This window comes from Heloderma suspectum, chromosome 8, assembly GCF_057233095.1.
Source record: "Heloderma suspectum isolate Gila_16-S chromosome 8, 16-S_ref, whole genome shotgun sequence".
Taxonomy (NCBI): domain Eukaryota; kingdom Metazoa; phylum Chordata; class Lepidosauria; order Squamata; family Helodermatidae; genus Heloderma; species Heloderma suspectum.
The window spans coordinates 19,583,949-19,610,321 of NC_139465.1; the positions used below are offsets into that span (position 1 = coordinate 19,583,949).

General features: G+C 45.4%; 1 protein-coding gene across 1 annotated transcript; it reads right to left on the reverse strand.

Moving 5' to 3' along the window:
* Positions 1-274: 274 nt before the first annotated feature.
* Positions 275-6,969, reverse strand: UQCRFS1 (ubiquinol-cytochrome c reductase, Rieske iron-sulfur polypeptide 1). The gene is made up of 2 exons (XM_084813053.1): positions 6,701-6,969; positions 275-2,586 (listed from the first exon to the last, which is right to left on the reverse strand). Exons 1-2 carry the CDS (start codon positions 6,912-6,914, stop codon positions 1,976-1,978), a joined length of 825 nt encoding a protein of 274 aa, XP_084669179.1. The 5' UTR covers positions 6,915-6,969; the 3' UTR covers positions 275-1,975.
* Positions 6,970-26,373: the final 19,404 nt, after the last annotated feature.

A 26,373-nucleotide genomic window follows, 5' to 3' on the forward strand; every position in this document is an offset into this window, starting at 1 on the left:
TGCTAAATGATGCTAACAGGAATTCTTTGCAAGCTTTCCATCAAGGTGTTTTGTATTGTCTGCAATTATGATAAGTTCCTAACCCACCTGCTAGCTCCAAAAAGATCATGAAACATCATTTTGCTCTAAGTGCTTACAGAAGTCAGAAGTGAGCATTTACCTTTGCAGACGTAAAAGGAGATGGGCAAATGGCTCTGCCAAGGGAGGTGTGGCTGGCAGTAACATGAGGGAAGGCCTTTTTAGTGGCAGGTCCCCCGTTGCAGGACTCTATTCTGAATGGTTTGACTAGAACCTTTATTGATGGGTTTAGGCAGGCAGTCAAGACATTTTATTTCGCTAGCCTTTTAAGGTGTGTTTACATAAAAGCAGCCATCAGCAACATGTTTTTTTCTTTGGATCAGCATTGTTTTTATCGCTGTGAGCTACCTTGGGGGCCCTTATGGCAGCTAAAAGGCAGCACATAATTTTTTATATTTATTTTATTTTAGGATGTGTATTTTTGACTTACAAGTTCAAACTCAATGCATGTCAGAGGCTGCATCTTTACTGTAAGTACAATTTGGATATCAAAGAACCCTGAGAAACATAATTGTGCAGAAAACGTAGTTGCAGAATCCCTAGCCCCCTTCATACAATGAGGCTGAACCCATCTGATCCTTTTCAAAGTATGCACAAGCTTAAACAAATTATTAGAGTTGTTGCTGTCATATAGTTTTGTTGTTCTTCACTTTCCACCAAGCCTTGACTTTTACACTTAGGTAAGCCTCACTGTCAATGCCTTTAAAGTAATATAAAACTTCAAAGCGTGCAAAATGAAAGGACAGTGGTTGCTGTATCTCTACTTCGTAGCAAATCAATGAGGCTTCAAAAGCAAAAGAATTCTATGTGAAAAGTAAAATTCCTATTTGTAGGAAGTCTCTATTTGTGGCATAAGGCATTTCTAGGCTTAGACCATCATCACCATCTATATATGGCCTTGTTTACTAAAAACCCATCAAGGTAGTGCACAGCAATTTAAAACAATAATCTAGACAGTATGATCACAATCTAAAGAGCAATGATAACCAATTCATTATTTTTAATTAATCTTGTTTTGCTGGCTTTTGAACTATATGATGAACGTTCCTTTATGTTTTAAAGAACGTATTACCCAATTGCCATTGTGCTGATACACAGTTATGAGGAGAAATAGTGTAAGAAGAGTGATAACAATGAGAAGACCTTGTGCCCATGACCACTCAAGTGTGACATTGTAAAAGCTAGCCCCATTACCTTATCATGAAGGGAAGAAGCCTGGGAAATGTCTGGTTGCTTATATGACCAATTATGAAATACAGAAAATGGATAGACTTTTCTTTCCTCAGAAGGTTGCAGTTGAGATGAGCAGGCTAAGCTCTAGAAAAGTGTCCAGAGGTCTAGAGATGTCAGATTATGAGGTCAATAAGCAAGTTGATGCTTGTGATGCTGCTGTTGCTTTGCATATATGGAAATGCAACCTCCACCAAAGGAGCACAATAAAGGAGTGTGTTACAACTGTATTTAAAAACCAACTAAGGCTAAAATCTATCCTTAAGATCAGCTTAAAACATATTAAGTTTTGAGAGTGTGCCCAAGGACAGTAGGGACTGTTCACGTGCACAAGGGAATTACTGCAGAAACTGGTTGATAGCCACCTCAGTTGTCTGGCTCACTGCTTTTCATCCAAAAAGTTAAACCTATTTATGGGAAGTTGTACCCGTTTTCCAATTACAGAACATGATATTGTTTTAGTAATTACAGACACACTACATCTTGTTATAGGACATCAGTTTAACCCTTTATTAAAACTGACCAAGTTTGCAGACAAATCTTTAGTGCTGAACAGTGACTCTGGACAGTTAGCAATACCGTATGATTGACTCATTATTACATTACGTTACACTGGCCTCTTTCTTCAATGTGCGCAAACAATATTTAGAGGCAAGTGTCTGGGAATTTAACCCACAATAACTGAATCTTCCGAAGGGAATTCATAGTATGGAACCTCAAGATTTAATGGAGCTGGACCTTTACGGATTCTGCCAGATGCATCATAATGAGACCCATGGCAAGGGCAATAATAGCCACCAAATTCTCCAGCGTTAGCAATGGGAACGCAACCAAGGTGGGTGCACACACCAATCAGTATAACCCATTCAGGTTTCTTTACTCTGTCTAAATCATGCTGTGGGTCTCTTAACTCAGTCAAAGCAACTTGCGCTTCTTGCTCAATCTCTTTCTGGGTTCTGTGACGCACAAAGAGGGGCTTTCCTCGCCACTTGAAAGCCATATTCTTGCCTTCTGGAATATCGCCCAGCTTGATCTCAATCTTCGACATGGCCAATACATCAGCAGAGGCACTCATGCTGGAGATGAACTGAGTGACAACATTCTTAGCAATGTATGCTGTGGCCACACAAGTTGTTGCTGTGAGTAAGTAGGAGAACGCTTTTCTGGCTTCACTGCTCTCTTGGGATGATTTTGTGCTGTCCAGTACATCATGGCGACGGTAGTCGGAGAAGTCTGGCACAGTGACATCATTGTGGATGTAACGAAGGCTAGTAGGAGCTGCAAAGGAAAGGGAAAGCAGCGTTATGGAATTCTTATTATCAGTGTTACACTGGTGATAAATCAAGTTCATACAAAGCATTTTCTTCCCAATATATCAACAACTGTGAAGGCATATTTTTCAACTGAACAAGTTAACCACTGACTTTTACGAGTTCCCCACAAGACCTGAATGAACTTATTGGCCTCTGAGATGGTGGAAGCATTTCACTTCTTTCCTCTTATAATTATCTATGAAAACCTACTATCCCAGCATGGAAGTCTATCAACCACCAACAGCTTGTAGTAATAACTGAGAAAAAACACGTATGTCATCCCCAAAAGAGGTAGAAACTCAGAGAATTATATGCTGTTAAAATATCCCTAATCTTGGGGGGTTTGTCAAGCCTACTCCTGCAGCCCTTGTGTAGGATTACAGCCACATTTTAAGGAGGTTCTGTTTGAAAGTTGAGTAAAATTTAGAATACACTTTTAAGTGGATGAGCCACATACTTTAGATCACTTCTGTACATTTATGTGAAATTCTGTGGACACATATTGCCTAATCTACAACCCAAGTACCTTGATTTTCATTGAACCAGGCAAACAAGTGCACTTATGGCATCCTTAGCTGCACTGAAGCCTTTGGGATTACAACTGACTTTGGATTATTAGGTTTAGTATCTCCGGTAGACCCAGTAATGTAGATTCCCTTGAAAGTTTTGAATCAAGAAGTTTTCTGTTGCAAGTTGTTTGGAGTCTGATTTAGCATGCTTGACATATTTAGTAAACACAATTTTTAAAAGCATATTGCGTTCATTTTATGTGGCTTATAAATATCTCAAGTATTTCCTATACCCAAGTGGCTGAAGTGAAATATTTCAAAAACTGTTAACAGTCATTTGAGCACACACAAAAATGTGGTGTCTGATATTACATGCACGGCTCCTTGGGATAATCACCTAAAAAAGGTTAATTACATCTTTGAAACTGCTCAGTTGGACTGTTACTTGCAGTCATTACGCCACTAATTTTCTGAAACAAGTAGTTTTTAGACATTGAAAATTGTCCACCCCAGATCACTACACTAGTAGAATTACTAGTGGAACTACAAGCCTGATTCTCAAGTGCTGCCATCAATGCAAGCCTGATACCCCTTTAGTACAATTGCAATGGATGCTGTGTTTCAAAATTTGTACACACAATCAACCAACTTTCCTCCCAACCAAGGGAAAAAAAAGATGCAAAGACAAAACAATTCTCAGGCTAAGCCCATAACTGTAGAAGGGGAAGGTGCAGCACGAAAGATAATGAATTAGATGACCATTTCCAGAATTCAAGTTGACATGGCAGTTTGTATATGAATCGACAGATTCTTGATTTACCCCAAAGTATTAATGGGCTTCAAGACAGAGGACATTCTCAATAAGTCTAATCCTCCTTACAGTGCAATCTTAAGCATGTTTACTCAAACGCAAGTCCCACTGAGTTCAATGAAGCTTTCTCTCAAGTATGTGTGCATGTAACAGCAAGTTTAGTTTTATTTTTTCTCTCTCCAGGAACTGAAGGACAAGAAAATTAAGGTTTCCAGAAATGTGCTTAAGATAATTTAGGATCTCCTGGGACAAGAGATTTGCAAAGAAGATTACAATACAGTGTCTGCAACAAGCTAGAACTAATGAAGGAATAAATAGCATCTCTTTACAATTAGCTTTTTGTTTTGTTTTTTGAAGACTACTTCCCAAGAAATTAAATGAAGTTTGTTATTAAAGATATTTAGGACAAGCTAATACAAATTTAATTTCAAGGTCTAAAGTTAAACAGAAGACTATTTGTGTTCAATGAAGAACTAATGAAGCAACACTTTTTTTTTTTTACAAATTTTTAGCATTTCTGCAATCTCCTCTAGTAGAACATAATCCTACCCTGTTAAGTATACATTTATACACTAGACAACATTATACAAAGCATATTTACATTTTAACCTTGTAGCAAGTAACACGACTATGAAAAAAATCAGAAATTCAATTTTCACAACTGCAATATGACTGCCAAGAAGTCTTACACCTTAGCATGTGTCCTTTTATAATCTGAAATACTACTTAGAATCTGAAATAATACCTAGTATACTACCCCATTCCTTGTCTCCTCCACACTAAAAGATGCTAACAGGAGAGAAAGTCTATCAGTATCAGTTAGCCGTAATAGCTAAATGGAACTTTCAAAAAAGCAGTGTACCTCTGAAAACCAGATTGCAAGGAATGAACAAGTGCTCTAGATAGAACTCTCATCTGATATAGCAACTTTGTTCTTATATTTAAAAAGTCAGTCTCTAGTATTTCCCCACTCAAGCATGACCAAGACCCAGGATTGAGCTATACAGGTAGAGGCAAACTTGATTTTGGGGGAATGGGGGGCGGGAGGAGCACTTCAAGCTTCTCCCCTAGCAGCACTTCTGAACCCTGGGTGGTATGGGCAAACATCAGTGTGAACAAATCAACACAGAAATGTGCTGCCACCTCAATCAGGTCCTCATGCTACACAAGGCTAAGCCATTCCTCAACATACATACTCAGTCATAGGCCTACATACTCACTGAAATGGTACACCTATCCCTGGACTGTGTCACTTGAAGCTGCAGGTGATAGCTCATGCAATCCAATACTCTTTCCATATAAAACATTCCTTCCACACAGAAAACTAACATGACAAGCAGCCTAGGATAGAACCCTTCTCAGTAGTACCTACATTTGGGGGAAGGGTTTTTTTAAGAGACGTATTCAATCATGTGAGCCCCCATTTGAAGTCTGAAGTGGTACAACCCATACAGAATATCACTCCATATAAAAATATTCCTTGCACGCCAAAATCCAGCCTTTCAGGGAGAAGGCTAGGCCACAACCTTTCTCCCAGACTTCTACCTGTGCCCCCCCCATACACACACACAAGAGGAACATTCAATCATGCAAATCCCCACCTCTAGCCTTTAGTGGAACAGGTCAGATAAAAGACTTAGTTATACACCCCCGCACCACACATATTCACTTCCCAGTTATAGAAAGCTGGCATTATTTAACATGCCTGGGAGCTCAAGGCAGCATACATAGTCCCCTACCCCACCCCAATTTTATGTGCACAATAAACCTGCGAGGCAGGAGAGGCTGAGAGATGGCGAAGGGCCACTGCTCAGCAACAGAGCACATGCTTTGTTCACAGAAGGTCCCAGGTTCAAATCCTGACATCTCCAGGTAGGGCTGTCGGTGTAGTACACAATACCAAGCTAAATGAATCAGTGGCCTGACTCAATATAAAGCAGCTTCCTATTCTCTTACAATGATTAGTCCAAGGACACCCAGCATACTTCATGGCTAGCTGTGGCCTTGAACCTGGGTCTGTTCAGTCCTAGTCCTGGGGATGATGGGAAGTGTTGCAGTCCGACACATGGAGAGGGCACCAGATTGAGGAAGGCTACCGGGGCCATCAAGAAGGCCAACCTACGCCCTTGCCATAGTAATGTGTGCGAGGGAGGCACCGAGCATTTCCAACTTGTGAGCCGCAGTCTGATGCGGGGCAGCCCCAATCACAGGGGCTGTGACCCCTCTGGTGAGGAGTTGGCCACAACAACAGGCACTTTCCTAGCAATCCTAAAGCATGGGTGGGCCAGAGCTAGATCTCCAGATATCCAGGCCTCGAACTCCCAGAAGCCCCTGCCAGCACGGCCCGTGGTCGGGGATGCTGGGGGTTGACGTCTGAAACATCTCGAGCGCCACGATCCGCCCACCCCTGGTCTTCGCGTGCTCAGGAAAGCAAGAGGAAACTGATACACCCGCTTCCCCCGACCTGGTGCCCTCCAGTGGTTTTGGGCCCCAGCTCCCATCGGCCTAAGCCAGCACGGCCAACGGCGAGGAATGCTGGGAGTTGTGGTCCAAAGCATCTGGAGGGCGCCAGGCCGGGGGAGGCTGCAAGCCTTTCCCCCGCTCGCTCTGCCCCACTCTGGAGGCCCCCGTCAACAGGGAGGGAGGGAGGGAGGGAGGGAGAGGAGGGGGAGAGAGACGCGCTCCCCCCGCCAGCCCAGAGGCGTCCCTGCCCGAGGCCGCCCTCCCCTCGCCGCGCCCCCGGTCTTCCCCGCCCGCACCGTTGAGGCTGCTGGTGACGACGAGGCCCCGCCGGGCTGCCTGGCCGCGGAGCGACTCCCGGCAGAGCAGGGGCCGCTTGGCGTCCAGGGGCGGCAGCTTCGCGGCCGCCGGCGCCAGCCCGGGCGCCAAGGGCTTCAGCGGGCCCGGCACGGCGTGCGCGACGGCCGAGAGGTACGGGGCGAGCGGGCCGGAGCGGACGGCCACGGACAACATGGCGGCGGCGGCTTCGCTCTCTTCCCCCCACACCGGTCACCTTCCCGTCCGACGTAAAGGGCGGCCCCGCCCACCGTGACGCACGCACGCACGCGCGCTCGCCGGCAAGGGGCGCGCGGAAGGCTCCGCCCCCTCTCTCTGGGGCCGGAGGCCGGAGAGGCGCGGCTGGAGGAGGGGCGTTGACGGCGAGGGGCGTGGCCGCGGCGGGGTTGGGCGGAGCTGCTGCCGCTTTTCCTTCTTTAACCCTGTCATCGCCGCACCGACAGCCCGCCGCTTCGACGCGCGGCTGCTGCTGAGGCGCGCTCTGTCAGGCGGCGCGTCTCCTATGCAGTCCCTCCAAAGGGGTAGGGCGGCGCTTCATCTGAGGCGGGCCGCGGCAAGGAGGGTAACGATGCCTCTGAGGGTGTGCAGAGTGCGGTCTGGGCAAAGGGCATGATTTCTTAGGCAAAACATACACTGCCCGTCCTAGGCGTGTCTACTCAGAAGTAAAGCCCATTGAATTCAGTGGAGCTTCCCCCCCACCCCCCGAGTTGGTCTGCGCAGGATTGCGCTGCAAATGTGCCGTGGTATTACTTCTACGTGCCCTGTAAGTATTTCCTGCGTGCCCCGCACTCTCAATGGCACAAAGCAGTTGAATTAAATCATTTGATTAGGAAAAGAAGAGGGGGCGGGGGACGCAGAAAGCGCACTTCACGTGTTTTAAATGTTATAATTCAAAACTTTACTGGAATACTTGTCAATATTTTAAGACGTGACATCTCAGTAACATTTTCCCTTGCATTGCTCAGGTTTTAAGAAGGAAAGGCGCCAAACGTATTTTTAGCATGCTTGAAGATCTGTGCTCCAAAAAATTTGTGGTTTCTGCGAACATTCACCCGAAAGAAAGAAAGAAAAAAAGAAAGGAAACTTAATTACAACTTTGATTTGTAGATTTGGCCGGTATTTTTTTATTATTATTTATTCCAAATGCCTCATGTAACTAGTATGGAATCCCTTCGTTATGTTCCCAGTTGATTTTATGAAGGAATGCAATTCTTAAAATGGAAACTTCTCCTCCCCACATCACTGTTTGCTTAGGCATATTGAAGTCTATGGCATGGCAAGCCTGCTTAAGTGCTTTATTCAGTGTGGCTAACGCTGCAACCCGATGCATGCCTACTCAGAAGTAAGCCACATTGGCTTAAACAGGACTCGTTCCCAGGTAAATGTATATAAGATCCTATAGAATGTATAGTGTTGCAGAACCCAGAGTCAGAGAGACCACGGAGTGAAGGAAAAAGAGATTCTTTATTTAACGCGCGGGCTTAAGGCTGGAATCGTTTCCAAAGAGCCAGAAGCCCCGATTTACATTAGCACATTGGTTTTATAGACATTGTGACACATATGAAACGGCTCCTCCTCCCCCTCCCGCATGGGGTTGCAATCCTCAACATTTCTTCTCTTAGCACTATTGTTTATAATATAAGAAATGGGCTATAGGGTAGCCATGATAAGGAGAGAACAGAAGAGAACAGCAGAGAACAAGATATACAATTGTATGACCTTTGACAAGATAAGAAATTCCTGTGTCTCGTCAGCTTACAACAATATATTCAAGGGAGAAAGAGCTCAGCAAGAACATGAAGCATGAGACTGCATGAGGCTACTTAGTCTGATCCCCGATATGGCTGCTACATTCCCCCCTTAAATGCATAATTTCATTACAATTATAGCATTTCTGATAACCATACAAAGCTTTTTGTGACATACATATTACTTAGCCTCTTGTTGGGCTATTAGAGCATAGAGGGCAGCAGTTTTACTAGCTGAGACATAAAACAGCGCATAAGACAAGCGCGTAAGACAAGGAACGCAGAGACATAACAGAACTTTTATGAACAATACTGGTAGAATTAGGATGAACAATGCTTTTAAGCCAGCTAAGATCTGGAAGCCAAAGGGTCAACTAATTGAGCTAATTGTTTTGTTTTATTGTTTTGTAAGCTACTATATTGTGCAGCTTGTTGATTTGTTTATTTACAGCATTGCCATTATCAGTTAAGTTAAAACAACAGAGCTTTTGGTGTGTCTCACAACTTAAATGATGAAGAAGGAAGAGGTAATCTATACCAGCTCTATTTTCTAGAACTGCACCTCTTAGATCACGCAACTCTTTATTTAACAATGACAATGCTCGTGAGGTGGCATTTATGCTTTTGGCTAAGCTGCAAGCTAACCAGTTGTTCTTTAGACCATTAGCCAAGGCTAAACCTGGAACCCCAACTAGTGACATTGCTAAGGCCAATTTTTCTGAGTCAGAATATAACTGCACATGACTATTACAATTTTTAGTTAGTTGGAGTGCTCGAGGCTGCCGTTGACGGATTTTCTCGGGCTACAGGGGAAGAATTGGCACCATTTCAATTGGCGGCTGAGGCAACATGGGTGGTTATCAGACAAGTTGGCAGGAATGAATGACCAAGTGCAGGAATTACATGTCTAAAACCATCCATGAGGCAAAAGTATGTGGGCATCATTAAAAGATATGTTTTGAATTTTATTACAGTGGAAGGGGGCCAGGGATAGCTTTGTATTTTCTGGAAAAAATTTTGACAATTAAGCATTTGTGCACACGTAGCATTTGTTTCAGCAACGATGGGGGTGCGTAGAGTGAACTCCGTAGGGGGTAGGATCTTTGCAACCACGCCCCAATTAGCATTTTGGGAATAAGTTAAACTTACACCATAAACTTTTAACATGGTATCTTTTTGCATTTTCCCAGGATGTCTACAGACAGGTGTTAAGCAAGAGCTAATAAGCCTGTTTGCAGGTATACCTCTTGGCAAACAAAAATGTTTTACTCTTGTGATGTTAGCCAGGTGAAGCCAGTAATTATCAGCAAATCACTGGGACAAACTTCTTTTTCCAGGGGCAGACCCCCCTTTTTGCACCTTATTAAGGAAACACAATGCAACACTACTAACACTACAACACGCATGTTTGATCTTCTTTGGGATCTGACCGTACGCTGGGCAGCTATTCACCTGGCAAGCTGCAGTAGGGTCTAGTGCCCTTCTTCAATTCTCCAGTTGCAGGTCTGACCGTACGCAGGGGGACAGTTTCCCGGTGTGTCCACAGTAAGGTCTAGCCTGAGTCTTCTTACTGCTTTTTCAGAATGATTTTTAAAGGATTTTTAGGATTTCTGTTTACAGTCTACTCTCCCCCTCTCGCTCTCTTGACTCGTGTCCAATGTATCTAGGGTTTAACTCTAGCTGCTTTCATAGCTGTGGGGGTGGAAAGTATGACAGTTTTCAGTCTTCTCTATCTGGGAGTCAAAGGGTTATTTTTCCCTCTTTAACTCATACTTTAACTCTTGGTTGGAAAGGATGAACTTCTGTGATGGGAATTGGGGGCTTATTTTCTAAGACAAAGCGACGCTGGGCTTGAAGACCTTTGTTTAGTGTTTGGACTTCTTGTTGCTTGCTTTTGATGCTGCTCCAGTGTCAATTATGAAGTCAATGTCACTGCCCCTCACAGTCAATGTCACGGCCCCTCTCAAGCTGTCTCTCTCTTCGCCCATTCTGGCCCCTTTGGTTTTCTCCTTTGTGTATTTGATTTATTTTATTTGGGCATTCATGCCACTAATGTCCATCTTGTCCACACTGGGCACACTGGTTCTTTTTTTAAGAATCTTCTGCCTCTGCCGGGTCTTCTTTTTTTTCCTTTCGTCCACGTCTTTTTGGGCCTCTGGGTTGAGGGAGGTATACTGGCGATAGGCATTTGAAAGACGCTCCAAGTACGCTCTGGGGCCTCGGTGGCACCTTGCAGCACTTTAGACACTTTGGTCATATTAACTGACTTCTTCATACCTGCTTTCATGGCTTCTAACAGCAGGGTTTGATACTGGGTGAGGCGCTCTAGCCCCACGTGTTTTGGGATTCCAGCGGGGGGGGGGGTACTTACAAGGAGGCTTTATTGGGTAACTTACAGCACACAGGCGTACTTAATGGTTGGATCAGACAGCTTCTCTGAACCACGAGCTATTGCGCTAAATGGGTTTTATACCATACATGTTACCCATAACACTAGCAAGCATTTTCAGCATAGGCTAGAAGTGTTTGGTTCTCAGGCACAGCTTCCTGTAAACAACTTCGCTTCCCAAAGTGCTTGATAACACTTTTTATTTATTAGTATGGGAAGACAAATTTTTTCTCTTTCTTTTGCTTTCTTTTTCTTTGCTGATCTGCCTGTATTGCAGATCATGTTTCAAACTTTTTATATAAAACTTTCTGCTCCATGCACCAGCCTTGTCTCTTTATTTGTCTTTTTCAAGTTAAACTTACTTAAACTTTTCTGCCTTACACTAGTCCCACTGACACACATTTGGGATAGGCCCCTCCTCTCCCTCTAGCTACATCTTCTTCATTTTAAAGAACTATTACATTATTGTGGCTACTTTACCCCAGGTAATAAGCTCCAGGCACAATCAGCTGCTTTTAATTTACCCTGGGGGCAACTATGGCCACACTTCTTTTTTTACAAATGTTTTTTCTTTGCCTTTTGCCTTTTCTTTTTCTCTTTTCTCTATCTGTCTTCTACTTTCTCTATTCCTTCTTTTCTACTTGCTTTTGTCTTTTCGTCATCCATTGGGAACCACACTTAGTATCATTTGGAGTTGCAACTAACACTAATCTGCAAATATCACATATATTTTATGATATCTAAGAAATCATAAAATATACACAACAAACTTTTTCTGCAATTTAACACAATGAATGGAAAACACTTTTTGCATGGTAAGGCATGATGGAGCAGATCCAGCAATTATACTGCTCTTCTGGCTGAAAGCTCAGGGCTCATCAAAATCAAGGGACAGGCATACCCACACACACAAAGAGTTCTAGGTCACCATTTTTGCATCGGCAACTCTATGCTGCATGAGTTCTGGCAGAAGGAAATCTAAAAGTCACAGATCAAACTCAGCCTGCTGTACACTGAGCTGACTACAAACACAGACACATGGTCTACAGCGATGAGAGTTCAAGTTTATCAAAAGCTTCATAGCACTGTCCATGGCAAGTCTTTGACAATTTAAAATTTTAGTTCATGTGCAGAGTGTCTCTAAAAAGCCCAGACATTGATGGAGGCAAACAGAGAAGGCTCTGGGCAATGAAGATGCGATGTTTCCAGCAAAGGCTCTCCACTTTTGCATCAGTTTAAAAAGGGGAAGTGTGGCCCTACACCCCTTCTGACAGACAAGGGCCTTTAACTTTTTAGCAAGGCTTCTGTTTAAACAGAGCGGCACAGCTCAGCTCTCTAGCCATGATGCTTTAACTTGGGCAACTCCTCTGTAAATTTTATTTTACTTCTGTCAGGTTCTCTCACAGACATTTTAAAAACTTACTCTTTTTTTTTTTTTCTCTTCTAACCTGGTACACGAAAGCACTGAAACACTGAGTGCCGAAACTCAGGACGCTGGGGGGTGATGGGCATCGCTTTATACTTGCATTTTTCAGGCAGCCATTAATCTTCGGGGAGGCGGTGGGGTGATTTGCAGGACTTCAAAGGCAGGCTTCTCAGTTTGTTTGTATTTGTAAATCCCAAGCTCAAAACAGGACACGATGAAGTACAGGGCCACCAAATTCTTGCTTTGGCACGGGCAACAAATAACTCGGGTTAGCTTTCTTCGCTGGGGTCTCAAACAGGAAAACAGTCTTAATTTAAAGTTGTAACATCACTGACAGCGTCAGCCAGCCAGCTACACAGATCTCATTGTTTTTTAAGACAGTTGCTCCAATATTTTCTTCTCAATCAGGTTGGGTCTTTCAGCTTACACAGTTTATTGCAGCTTTCAGGAGCATGGCAGTAGCGTGATTTTGGCTTGGCCAGGAACATGCTGTCTGGTTTCTCGGTCTCTTTAGCACACATACTTAGGCAGTGTAACACTGGACACTCAAATCAGTGAGATTTCTTCATTGCAGGGAATCCCACGGCAAAAGCTTAATGGTTACGCTCTTCAGAAATCATATAGCTGATGGTCAGTAGCTACAGGCTCTATGCAATTTTAACACAGTTCAAAGCTAAACACGGTTACCTTGACAGAGATCTTCAACGTGGTCTTTCCGCTTCATTCTGCTTTGGGACAGTCTTATGGCACACTTTTCACTCGAAGAGGGGTCTAGCCTGTGCTCTGGGGGCTGATTCTTCACCTTTATTTTCTATTTTGCCTTCATCTTCTGGGTCTTCATTTTCAGTTTCCATTTTTTAGGGATTTCATCTCAATTAGGCGAGGTGATGATGTTGCACAACTCAGAACGTTGTGGGCAATTTTCCTGCCCCCCCCCCTCTCGGCGCGCTAGGCTAACAGCTACTTTTTCGGCCTTACACTCTCACGCTCCCACGCTTTGTTAAAAGCCAGACTGTCCTGCAACATTTTTCTAATTAACAGCCTCAGATCTTGTTTTTTTTCCTCTCAGCTCGACCTTGAGCTTTTTGCTGTTTTCTCTCTTTATTCTGAATCTTTTTAAAAAAAAACCTTTTTCCTTCTTTGTTTGACATACATCTCAAGGGGGTGCAAGGTTTGCTTCCCCCACCACCCATAGCCTCCCTCCTAAATTGAAGACAGACACAATTAGGGAATGGGAATTGGTCAGTGAGTAAGGGGTCTCACTGGCCGACACAAGAGGATTTTTCACACCACGCACTTTGCTACTGGCCTGGGCACCCGGACGGTCAACGGTATGCTTCAGAAACCGCAGTAGCCACTCACACAATCATCAATCTCTCCACTACATCCATATGTCCCTGCCACCCACTTTTCCCACTTTTTACCAGAGCGGAAAACGGCTTCCTCAGCTTCCTACTGAGTACTGGCGTGCTAGGTACTGGCGCCCACTCGGGGGTGTGATCAGGCCCCCCTTCTACCCGCAAGGAGTAGGTTCTTTTGTATACGTATACCACCAACACTGACCTTCTTCATAAGGCGGGGCCCTCTTTTTTTCTGCCCAGTGGCCTTTCTCCCTAAAGGCGGGGCCCTCTTTTTCCCATATACTTGCCTTTCTCCTGAAGGCTTCCAATGTGGGTTTCAACTCAATTGCAGCTGCGATACAGGCAGGGCTCAAGTTCCTTCCTCCGCTTCCCAAGGTTCTCTTGCCGCTCGCTGCCGTTTGGGCGATCCCGGTGCAGGCTTTCTCCCATTCACTCGACAAAAAGGTCGGTGGCGCCAAGAAAGGGAGGCATGCGCCGAGCTCGTCTTCCCGGTGCGGCGATCAAGAGCAGGCAACTGCCACCTGTCTGGCTCAGAGCCTGCCACATCCGAGTCACGGCACCATTTATGTTGCAGAACCCAGAGTCAGAGAGACCACGGAGTGAAGGAAAAAGAGATTCTTTATTTAACGCGCGGGCTTAAGGTTGGAATCGTTTCCAAAGAGCCAGAAGCCCCGATTTACATTAGCACATTGGTTTTATAGACATTGTGACACATATGAAACGGCTCCTCCTCCCCCTCCCGCATGGGGTTGCAATCCTCAACATTTCTTCTCTTAGCACTATTGTTTATAATACAAGAAATGGGTTATAGGGTAGCCATGATAAGGAGAGAACAGAAGAGAACAGCAGAGAACAAGATATACAATTGTATGACCTTTGACAAGATAAGAAATTCCTGTGTCTCGTCAGCTTACAACAATATATTCAAGGGAGAAAGAGCTCAGCAAGAACATGAAGCATGAGACTGCATGAGGCTACTTAGTCTGATCCCCGATATGGCTGCTACAATAGTATAATCCTTACTTGGGAGTAAGCCCCACTCTTGGGAGATAATATCGGTTTGCACCGTCAGCTTGCAGGTGCACAACTTGCAAGCAAGCATTTCCCCTGACAGGATCCCCAAAAATGTCCAAATGCTGAGTTCCACAAATCATTGCAGCTGTGGCTAATCCGACTTTATTTCACGGACTTCCAAGATTTGTCAACAAATACTCGAGCATACATAGCTTGTCGGTCACACTAGTAATGATTTGGGATAACAAGGAGTTTGGATACTCGCTCCTTTTTTGACAGAACATTTTAATTTCCTCTAGTACTCTTTTCCCCCCAAACAAGAACAACAACAACAACACCCGTCTCCTCACACAACCTCTCTTGCTATTAAGATGCCACTGTCAAGTAAAGGAAAAGGTCAGTGGTAATTCTCCAATATATCATTGTAAAAATTGTTTTAAATCATGCATTGTACTTCATGTTCAGAAAACCCCCCACATTTTTACAAAGCATCGCTTCACCCTGTCGCCAGCAATTTGATTCTCTCCCCGACCCACTCATTTGCTTCCCCTTGGGTCCTCCTCCCTGCATTCCTCATGCTCTTTTTTAAATGCAGCTAGAGATCAAAGAAGGACAGGAAGGCCTGGCGTGCTATGGTCCATGGGGTCACAAAGAGTCGGACACGACTGAACAACAACAACAAAGAGATCAAAGAATTCCCAAGATTCTCATTCTCATCATCGTGGAAGATTAGCAGGGTGGACAGATACAATCAAGTGCAGTTATCATCAGGAATCATAGGGCAAAATCCAACATAAGGCCTACTTACAGTAGACCCATTGAAATAAATGGAACTTAAGACTAACTTAAGTTCTGTTCATTTCAATGGGTTTACTCTAAGTAGGACTTACGTTAGATTTTGTCCATTTATCTGGACATATTCCTTTGGAGAGTCATGGCAGATAGTTAAGGAGATGCATCAAACGTGTTTAGATGTTGGAAGGTTCCTACCTGAATCACTTTTCCTTTCCTTTTTTATTCTTTCCGTGTACATGTTTCACAAATTACGTTTTCTACCAGGCCCAATTACTTTTGAAGATAATGCAGGACGAGACACTAAATCGGGTGATGATGATGGATATGTGTCAGTGCTAGAGCTGTAGGTTAGTGCCAGAGGTTTAGCTGAGAGAAAAGATATGAAAGAAAAGAGTCTGACGTTAAAAAGTGCCACAACTCATCTTCGTTCTGCGATGCCACATCGCGATTGGTGGCAAAGCTGGCCCTGGGGGAAAAACAACATGCTGCTTTTCTTGGGCCTTCTCCATTCTGCTGCATGCCACAGGGGTGCTGGTCAGGACGAGGGAGAGGGCCTTCTCTGTGGTGGCCCTCACTTTGTGGAACTCCCTCCCTAGGGAACTCCACCATGCCCCCTCTTTAATGAGCTTCCGCCACACATTAAAATGTGGTTGTTCAGGCAGGCATCTATTTCTGCTTCATTGACTACACTAAAGCCTTTGATTGTGTGGATCACAACAAACTCTGGCAAATTCTGAAAGGGATGGGAGTACCAGACCACCTTACCTGTCTCCTGAGAAACCTGTACGAGGGCCAAGAAGCAACAGTAAGAACCAGACACGGAACAACCGATTGGTTCAAAATTGGGAAAGGAGTACGACAAGACTGCATATTGTCGCCCTGCTTATTTAATCTATATGCAGAATACATCATGAGAAACGCCGGGTTGGATGAATCACAGGTCGGAATTAAGATTGCTGGGAGAATTATCAACAACCTCAGATATGCAGACGATACCACCCTAATGGCAGAAAGCGAAGAGGATCTCAAGAGCCTCTTGTTGAGGGTGAAAGTGGAGAGTGCAAAAGCTGGTTTGAAACTCAACTTTAAAAAACGAAGATCATGGCATCTGGCCCCATCACTTCCTGGCATATAGAAGGGGAAGAAATGGAAGCAGTGACAGATTTTATTTTCTTGGGCTCCAAGGTCAGTGCAGACAGTGACTGTAGTAGGGGTACACGAAAGCCACTTACCTGGTCTTGCAGCTTGCTTCGCGGTGGGGGGGAGGCGCTTCGCTGCTCCCCCCGAAGGTCAGGCGGGGGGGGGAGGCTTCCCTCCTCGCCCGGCCGAAATTCAGGCCAGGGGGGAGGCTTCCCGCCTCGCCCGGCCGAAATTCAGGCCGGGGAGGAGGCGCCTCGCCTCGCCCGGCCACGAAATAAAAAGTAAAAAAAAAAAAAAAACGCCCCCGTGATAGGCTACGTGTCGATTAACGTAGCCTATCACGGCTAGATTTACAAAATCAGCCATGATAGGCTACGTAAATCGTCACGTAGCCTATCACGGGGGCGTTTTTGTTTTTTTTTACTTTTATTGGAATGGCGGCGGGGGCAGCCGGTCAAAAGACCGGCTGCCACCTCTGCCCCTGTTGAAGACCTGCTGAACCACCGCCGGGAGGGACATTCGGGAAAGTTAAGTCCCATCCCAGGGGGGGGTGGGGGGGTGCGGAGAATTTCTCCCCGAAACTACTTCAGGGGGCCGAATATGTTGGCACTCGGCTCCCCGAAGTTTCGGGGAGAAATTCTCCCCCATCCCTAGACTGTAGCCATGAAATTAAAAGACATTTGCTCCTTGGGGGAAAGCTATGGCAAACCTAGACAGCATAGTAAGAAGCAGAGACATCACTTTGCCGACAAAGGTCCGTCTAATCAAAGCTATGGTTTTCCCAGTAGCAACGTATGGCTGTGAGACCTGGACTATAAGGAAGGGTGAGCGCAGAAGAATTGATGCCTTCAAACTGTGGTGCTGGAGAAGACTCTTACAAGTCCCCTGGACTGCAAGGAGGTCAAATCAGTCAATCCTAAAGGAAATCAACCCTGACTGCTCTAAGGATGGCAGAGAATTCTGCCCCAGATCTCGGCCAAAATCTGTGGCAGAACAGCCTGCCACCCCCCCCCACCCCCCGTGGATCCCCCCGGGACGAGACTTACCTGGGGCAGATCTTCCGGGCGGCGGTGGCTCCAGCGGCGGCGGCGGCAGCTGGTCTTTCGACCGGCTGCTGCTGCCTCCATTTGCAGTCTTGTTAAAAAAAACAACGACGACGACATGATAGGCTACGTAAAGATTTACGTAGCTTATCATGGCTGGGTTTTAAAAAACAAAACAAAAACCATGTACACAAATGGCGGCGGCTACAGCCGCCACCATTTGCGTTCCTTATTTTTGGCCGTCTTAGTCTACATAAATATTTACGTAGACTAAGACGGTGAAAATAAGGGGAACGCAAATAGCGTAGCAGACGCTATTTGCGTTCCCCCTTATTTTCGCCGTCTTAGTCTATGTAAATATGTAGACTAAGACGGCCAAAAATAAGGAACGCAAATGGTGGCGGCTGTAGCTGCCGCCATTTGCGTATGCGCGTTTTTGTTTGTTTGTTTGTTTAAGCCAGACGTGATAGGCTACGTAAGTCTTTACATAGCCTATCACGGCTGACTACAGGGACGCAAACGGCGGCGGCTATGGCCGCCGTCATTTGCGTCCCTGCTAGCCAGCAGCTGGATGTCCGGCTGCTGGCGGAGCTGGCCGGCGGTTCTGTGGAATCCCCGCGGAGCGGAGCCGGCTGGCCAGGATTCCGGGGGGAGGGATGAAGCGCCTACCCCTCCAGCAGAACCCGGCGGAGCCAGGTAAGGGGACTTTCATACATCCCCAGACTGCTCATTGGAAGGACAGGTACTGAAGCTGAAGCGCAAATATTTTGGCCACCTAATGCGAAGAGAAAAGTCGCTGGAAAAGACCCTGATGCTGGGAAAGACTGAAGGCAAAAGGAGAAGGGGACGGCAGAGGATAAGATGGCTAGATAGCATCACCGATGCAATGAATATGAACTTGAGCACACTCCGAGAGACAGCGGAGGACAGGGAGGCCTGGCGAGCTATGGTCCATGGGGTCAAGAAAAGTCGGACACGACTTAACAACTGAACAACAAAGGGTAATTTTAGAAATGTGATGTTTTTAATGTTAAATTTTAGTGTATGAACTGTTTTTATTGTTGTACATTGCCCAGAGTGGCTGGGTGACCAGCGAGATGGGCGAGTAATAAATTTAATAAATAAATTAAATAAATCTAGAGTACAGACTTAAAGTGGTATGAAGTGCAATCTTGTTCATGTTTCCTTGGGAGTAAGCCTCAATGTGTTGACTGGGGTTTACTCCCTGGGAAATTGTGTGTAGGATTGTAGCCTTAGTCATCATTCCTTCTCTCCAGGAGACCCTGGGAACTGTAGTTGTTTTTAGGGGGAGGAGGGCGATGTCTACGGACCTCTGTCAGGGAATTCTCAGAGCTCTTGCCAAAAACTGCAGTTCCCAGGATCTTTTTGGTGGAAGCCATGACTTGGAAGAGGTCATAACAGGGCACAATCTTATGTGGACCCGGCAGCCTCCCAAATCAGAGGCTGCCGAGTATCTAACACAGGGAGGGAAGACAGCAGCCACCATGCTCCAGCCCCCATGCATTTCTGCTCGATGGGCGATTTTGCCCATTTAGCAATGGCACCTCAGAGAGGGAGAGAAGGAGGCTGGGGCAGCCATATGATACGTCACAGTGAAGCCACCCCAGTTTCCTCCCCTGTGCTAGCTTCAGGGGGGAGGGGTTGCGGTTTCCTGGCTCCAACCTCAGAGCCAGGAAACCAAACTATCCTATCCCTCCCACAGACGCTGTCTGGCGGGCATCAGATTGATCCCTCCAACTAGTATGAAATTGATACACCTTAAATGTACACCTTCAAGTATGGCTGGCAGAAGTAGGCCGTGTTGGTGACTGTGTGTGTGTGTGTGTGTGTGTGTGTGGTGATGTGAAGTACAAATCTGAAGGCTGACTGGAGGAAATGTGGCATAGAATGTTAAGAAGTCCTGGGTTCAAATCTCAGTTCACCAGGTACTTGCAATGGCCTTACTATTATTTCTGTCTACAATATGTGGATAATAACACAGACCTGTCTATTGTAAGGCTTACTGAGAATCTAGATAAAGCTTTGGAGCACTTGAAATGTTGTTGTTGTTGTTGTTGTTGTTATTTCTCTTCACATGCAGATTTGAAGCAATGCTATCATGACCCTGAGTCTCCCCCTGCCCCCCCCCCCAACTATAATAACTTGGGTGATTATATGAGGCACTGCAATGATTCCAAAACCAACCAAGGGGTCTCAAATAAGGACTAGCTTTTGGGTTGCCGCCTTTTTATAAGTTTTTGCTCCTGTGCTTCTTGCAGTGACTTTACCCTGCAGGAATTGGCAGGTGATCAGGCTTATCTTCATGCTGTGAGAAACCTTCCTGTTTCTTTTTTTGCAGCTTAAGCCACTGCTACAGGCACAGGAACAGGCGAGACCATTTTTGTCTTGATTAGTTGGCAACCCTACCTTGTTTCTGCCACTCCTCAGATTTTATCCTTGAGATCTACATTTGCAATAATCAACAATTAACACATATGAGAACTGTGAAACATTGATATCTTAGTTAATTCACAGTCTATGGCCTCTTGAGCAGTAGCCTATGATAATTAAACAATATATCCTATAGAGAGGTATGTGCTGCTGATTAATAAATTACTTGGTCCGCAGGTGCGAGAAGTATGGCTCCAATCGATATCATAGCCTAAAAGCTCCAGCTTAGAAATAATGTAATAAAATGTAAATGAAATGTACTGGGATTTGGCGGTTTTAATTAAAGGGAATGATTAATTGATCATTCAAATCGTATTGATCTACAGCTTTTTTTAATTCCCAGCAATTTAATTTGTCAAATATAAGCTTGGATAACTAATGATTTGTACTCCTAATGTTAAAAACGGAGCCCTTCAGCTGAACTGCGACGGAGAGTGCCTTCCAGCCGACCAGAGAGAATGGACACAGGGCATCCAGGTCCCTGGCTTTATGAGACAGCATAAAGATAAAGATACTAGCTGTACCTCCAATATTCTTTTGTGTATTTCATTTTTATTGTGGCACATGTAACCAACTCAAATATAGACCTGAAACAAAGAGTACCTGGCATTTATATAGTAACGAACAAAATGCCCACATTTATGATGGGTGGTCTCTTTGTGGGGGGAAGGTTTATATCAGCATTCTCCAACCCAGTGCCCTCTAGATGTGTTGGATGTAAGGACGTTACGGACTGTGTAAAATCCACCCCACCCATGTTTTATGGATTGTCAGGCACCTTTTGTTCTGTCATCCACTCACAGAGACATACACACACACACACACACACACACACACACACACACACATATATATATATATATATATATATATATATATATATTCTGTCATATGGAAAAATATGCAAATAATTACGTAAGAAGTTTCGTAACAATTTATGTAATGTACCTTTATACATAACATTTTGCGTATTGTTCCCCATTCCATTAAACTTTTCCTCAGCAGAAACCTGTGCATTTTCCTACAAATAAATATGTATAAATTTGGGGAAAGTAAAAAAAAATATCTGAAAGTCCACAGACTTTGTGCGACCTGAGGGGGTCGCTCCTCAGTGGATTGCGCAGGTCAGACTCTTAGAAATCCAAGCTCATTTTAGTCTGTCTTGAATTTCTCCAGCATATCTAGTTGGACTACAAAATACATCCCCAGCCAGTATGACCATGGTGGAATTTGTAATCCAAGCCATTGGGGGCAAACAAACGGAGAGAAGATGTTCTCACACACCTGAAAAATACTTTAATGAGTGTGATGCATTTCAGAAAGATATTTCCTTCTCAGGGGCCACTTGTCTTTCTCCCCATATATATCTTGAAAAATCTAACCGGCACTTTCTCTGTTTTGAACCATCTGACACTACTTTTGTGGTGATGCGTAAGCAGGAGGGTTGTGCAAATTAGAACACCCAGGCTCGCCGACATTCTGCAAATTCTGCAATGCTTGTTCCGACTCGAGTCCGTATCAGATTGCAAGCTTTGTTTTTTTTCTTTTCATGTGACAATCCATGCATTCTTCCATGGGTATTTTTCCAAATGTACACATCAGTTCTGTGCGTCTTTGAAATGTATGCATTCTTCTCCCATTGATTAAAGCATATTGGTGCACATTGTTCAAAAGTACTCAATTTTTCATGCACATCTTTCAAACGTCTGCATGTTGCCAAACACATTTGTTTTGGCCCACAAATCACATTGCAGGCTCAGAAAGGTACAGACTTCGACCACAGATTGTGTCCAAGTTTGTGTTCAGTCTGAACAGTGCAAACTGGGTAAATCCTGATCAAAAATGAACTGAAATGAATTTCTCATACATCCCTAGTAAGCGGCCACCTTAAGTGTTGATATAATGTGCTCCAAACATGTTCCAACTCCCACACTGAAGACCCATCCTGGGCAGAGCTCTGGACAAGGCCATTGCCATCGTAGTGGGGTGGGAATCTACCCTGCCCTCGACCTAAAATGCAAGCTATGCCAGCAGATTAAGCGGCCTCATTCGAAAAACTATTCAGATTACAGTACTGCCACAGCGTTTTTTGTTGATGTTGAGTCTAAGGATGGTGAGTTGAAACCATTTCCTTGCTTATAAAGTACAGCCTCGCTTTCATGTAAATATTTTTTGATAAGATTATGGTAACAATTCTCAATAAGAATGTGTTTATTTGAAATAATGTTTTTGTACATGTACATATTATGATAATAACTGACAATTAATGTGAATATAAAAATAATGTGTTTGTATGTGTATATGTGTGCATATATATATGACTATAGATCTTAATATCTTAATATCTTTGCAGTTATTTATATGAAGAAGCAACTCATATGCAAAACAGGATTACACTGTATTCCTGTAAAGACTTTTTGGATGGACTTTAAGATCCTTTGAACAAACTACAGTATAATATGAATATGTATATACCTGTGATACAAATGCTTCTGTTATTTCCAATATATGTACAACTGTATTCACATTGTTTTCATATGTATAATTATATTGTTCCAACAACAATCCTATTTTAAATAGATCACTTACACCCACTATGTTCATGGTGTGTTTTCATATTGTTACAACATTATACTAGTATTACCTGACCCATCTGTAGTTGTGTGCTTGTTCACTAATTTCTTACCCATCTTGAACTCGTTAATCATGGTGTGGTTGTTTGTTCCAAATAGGGCTGCATCCAGTGTTGGCTTTGCACTAGCAGAAAGTGTTTCCACTCACACAAGGCAGGGTATCCAATCCCTCCTATCCAATAGGATACCCTATATCCCCCCCCAAAAAAAGCCATCCCTGAGAGCTGAGGGTTGGGGGACCCTCTGGACCAATATGGGATATGTTGCAGAAGCAGTGCCAGCACTCTCAGTGAGGCCCCCTCCCTCAGTGAGTCAACCTTCTCACCGCCACTATCACCATCTGCTCTTGCGCCTCCTCCTCTTCCTCACCATTGCTGCCACTTGCTTGCTTGACAGGCAGAGGGGCAAAGAGCAAGTAGGCAGGGGCATCTCCTGCCGCTTTTTCTCACCACTACCACTGTTTGAGCCAGAGCGAGAGGCAGGCGAACAAGCAGGTTGCAGTGGTGAAGACGAAGAGCAACTTCAGGGGGCTCTTGTCAGTGGGCCCCTGCTGGGGTGCGGGCCCTTGGCAGGTGCCCAACCATGCCTACCCTTGATGCTGGCCCTGCTCCTCATGACCCGGGGACTTGAACTAATTTAAGTTGCTTAGATATTCCCTGACCATCTCTCAGCCTTAAGCTGCACTCCATCCCTTTTGAGGGCCATTGGGCAAGATGCTCTCAATGTGCCCCCTCCCTCAGTAAGTCTCCCTTCTCACCGCCGTTCTCACCAGCTGCTATCACTCCTCCTCTTTTTCATCATTGCAGCCACCTGCTTGTTTGACAGGAAGAGAGCCAGGGAGCAAGTAGGCAGTGGCATCTGCTGCTGGCTCTTCTCACCACCACTGTCTGAGCCAGAGAGAGAGGCAGCTGAACAAGCAAGTTGCAATGGAGGAGGAAGTCCAGGGGGCTGTTGTCAGTGGGCCCCTGCTGGGGTGCAGGCCCGTGGCAGGTGCCCAACCATGCCTACCCTTGATGCCAGCCCTGTGCAGAAAGCTGCAGTAGATGGGGGGGGGGGATGGCAAACATTAAAATGCCCTACCTTCCTAAACTTTCCACTGTTTCAAAGCCACCACTGATACAACCCATAGATTTTATGTCATTTTGTAATGTTATTTGGACTCTCTTATCCATTACCCTCCCTCCAAAAATTTGATTTCTTTAGGTCAAGGGGGTGGGCAACACAATCTGTGACCATAAGCAGCCTCCCCCTGGCGTTTTTGCATCTCTCACAATATCCTGCCACCATTGCCACTGGATTTGCCACTGTAGCAGTGGCAAAACCCGCACCAGTTTTGCAGGGAAACAAGGCAAATGCTCCCAACGCACCTTGTTTCCAAGCAGAACTGCATTCCTGGAAGCTTCCCGGAACAAGGTCTGAACAAGGTCAGGACTCCCCACGCACAATGTGTACCTGCTAAATCAGTGCAATTTTTGCTGCTATGGTAAATGTGGCAGCGGCAAATTCAGCAGGGGTAAGACCCAGCGTACGCAAATGGCAGCGGCTACAGCGGCCACCATTTGCGTTCCCTATTTTTCTCCAGGAGAAAAATAGGGAACACACATGGCGGCCGCCATAGCTGCGGCCATTTGCGTGCACTGGGTTTTTGGGTTTTTTTTTTACCCAGCCGTGATAGGCTATGTAAATTCTTACATAGCCTATCACGGCTGGCTGCAAGGACGACAATGGCGGCGGCAGCAGCCCAGCCGCGGCCGGCCAGGAGACCAGCCGCCAGAGCCACCACCGCCGGAGCTGCCGAATCTGCCGGCTGTCGAGGATTCTGGGGGGGAGGACCGGATCGCCTCCTCCCCCATCGAGGATTCTGGTGGGAGGGATGGAGCGCCTCCCCCCCCCACCACAAAAGATTCCTTGAAAAGGTAAGTGACTTTCGTACATCCCTAGGTATGTGTCAGGGTTCCCCTTATGATGTGGACCCCCTAAGCAACCCCTTAAGGATTCTTGCCTCCTTAATAATCCCCCCTCCTTCTTTTAAACTTCCCCTTCCCTGTAATGTGGGGTTTAGGCTGTAGACGTGGGGTGACTAACACTGTAGACAAAGTGTTTAACCACAACAGTTTACTAGGATGTTTAAAGTAGGCATGGTGGAGAATTCCGCCACAAATTTCAGTGAGGCCGAATGCACTGGCATTCAGCCCCCCGAAACCCGTGGCGGAATGGCCTCCCACCCCCCACCACCCCGCGGAATCCCCCCCGGGACAAAGCTTACCTGGGGCGGATGTTGCAGCGGCGGCAGCAGCAGCTGGTCTCTCGGCCGCCATTTGTGTCCTGCCAGGTTGCCGTGATAGGCTACGTAAGTATTTACGTAGGCTATCACAGTAAAGAGAGCCACGCAAATGGTGGCCACTACGCCATTTGCGTAGCTGCCTTTACCATGATAGGCTACATAAATACATAGCCTATCACGGAAAGAGCAGCGCTGCAAACGGCGTAGCGGCCGCCGTTTGCGCCCCTGCTGTTTGCCGTGATAGGCTACGTAAATACGTAGCCTATCACGGCAGTCTGGCAGGACGCAAATGGCCGCTACAGCGGCCACCATTTGTGTCCACAGCAGCCAGCTGTGGGCAGAAGTCCGGCTGCAGACAGCCCTGGCCGGTGCCTCCACGGAGCCGCCGCGGAGAAGAGCCGGCCCAGGGAGGATTCCGGGGGGAGGGACGGAGCGCCTCCCCCCCCTGCTGCGAATCCAAGCTGCGAAAAGGTGTCTTTTGTACATCCCTAGTTTAAAGCAAACAAATTACAGCTAAAGGTATTTACACAATAGAGCTGAATGATGCAAAAGGTATTAAAAGAAAATAATAGTTGCAAAACACAAGTTCCTTTACCCTAGCTGTCCTTAGATGTTCTAAGCGGCTTCTTCCTGCTCACTCTTCAGACTCTGCTCTCACCTCAGGCTCTGGCTATCTCTCCCTGACTCTTTCTTGCTCTTGCTGTGGCTGCACCCTGGTCTTTCTGACTCTTACCAGCTCTCTCCCTCTTTTTATATACCCTCCTCCTCAAAACCAAAAGTTCTGCTTCAAACCGAAGAAATGAATCTTAAGTGGAGAAATGAAACGACTCCTCTCAGGATTACCCCCTTCCAACAGAAAACTCCAGGCCTCTAAGCCTCACCGTTTTTTCCCTTTGCCTCTGTAGGCCTCAAACCTTCACATGGGTGTGTGCGCCCCTCTCAATAGGTTTCGGGGGCAATGCGGCCTGCCAGTTCTTAGAAGTAGCCCATCCCTGCCTTAGATTGTGAGCTCCTTGCAGGCCAAACTATTAATATCTCAGGAAACTGCTATAAACCTTGCTGAGCCTATGGGACAGAGAAGGGTATCAGTAAATAATAAACAAGCAAACAAGAGCCCTCCCCTCAGAAGGCGAGTCATAGCATTTCTGGCTGGCTCTTGAGTTAGTCTTTAAGGCACTACTATACAAGTTAAATGTTGCCAGAGGATAGTGTTTGTTTTTGTTTTTAAAAAATCAAGTTGTAAGCTGGCAAAAAGAGATAAAGCCAAATTCCTGACAGGAAGCCAAGAGAAAAGGCATGCATCAATGAAGGTCTTTGCAAATTGGAACCAGGGTCTTGTATCTGTATTGCAG

Excerpts from the sequence above, each read along its gene's own strand:
- UQCRFS1 (XM_084813053.1), bottom strand. The coding sequence starts at position 6,914 with ATGTTGTCCGTGGCCGTCCGCTCCGGCCCGCTCGCCCCGTACCTCTCG. Across the intron at positions 2,587-6,700 it reads CGTCACCAGCAGCCTCAACG|CTCCTACTAGCCTTCGTTAC; the intron begins GTGCGGGCGGGG and ends TTTCCTTTGCAG.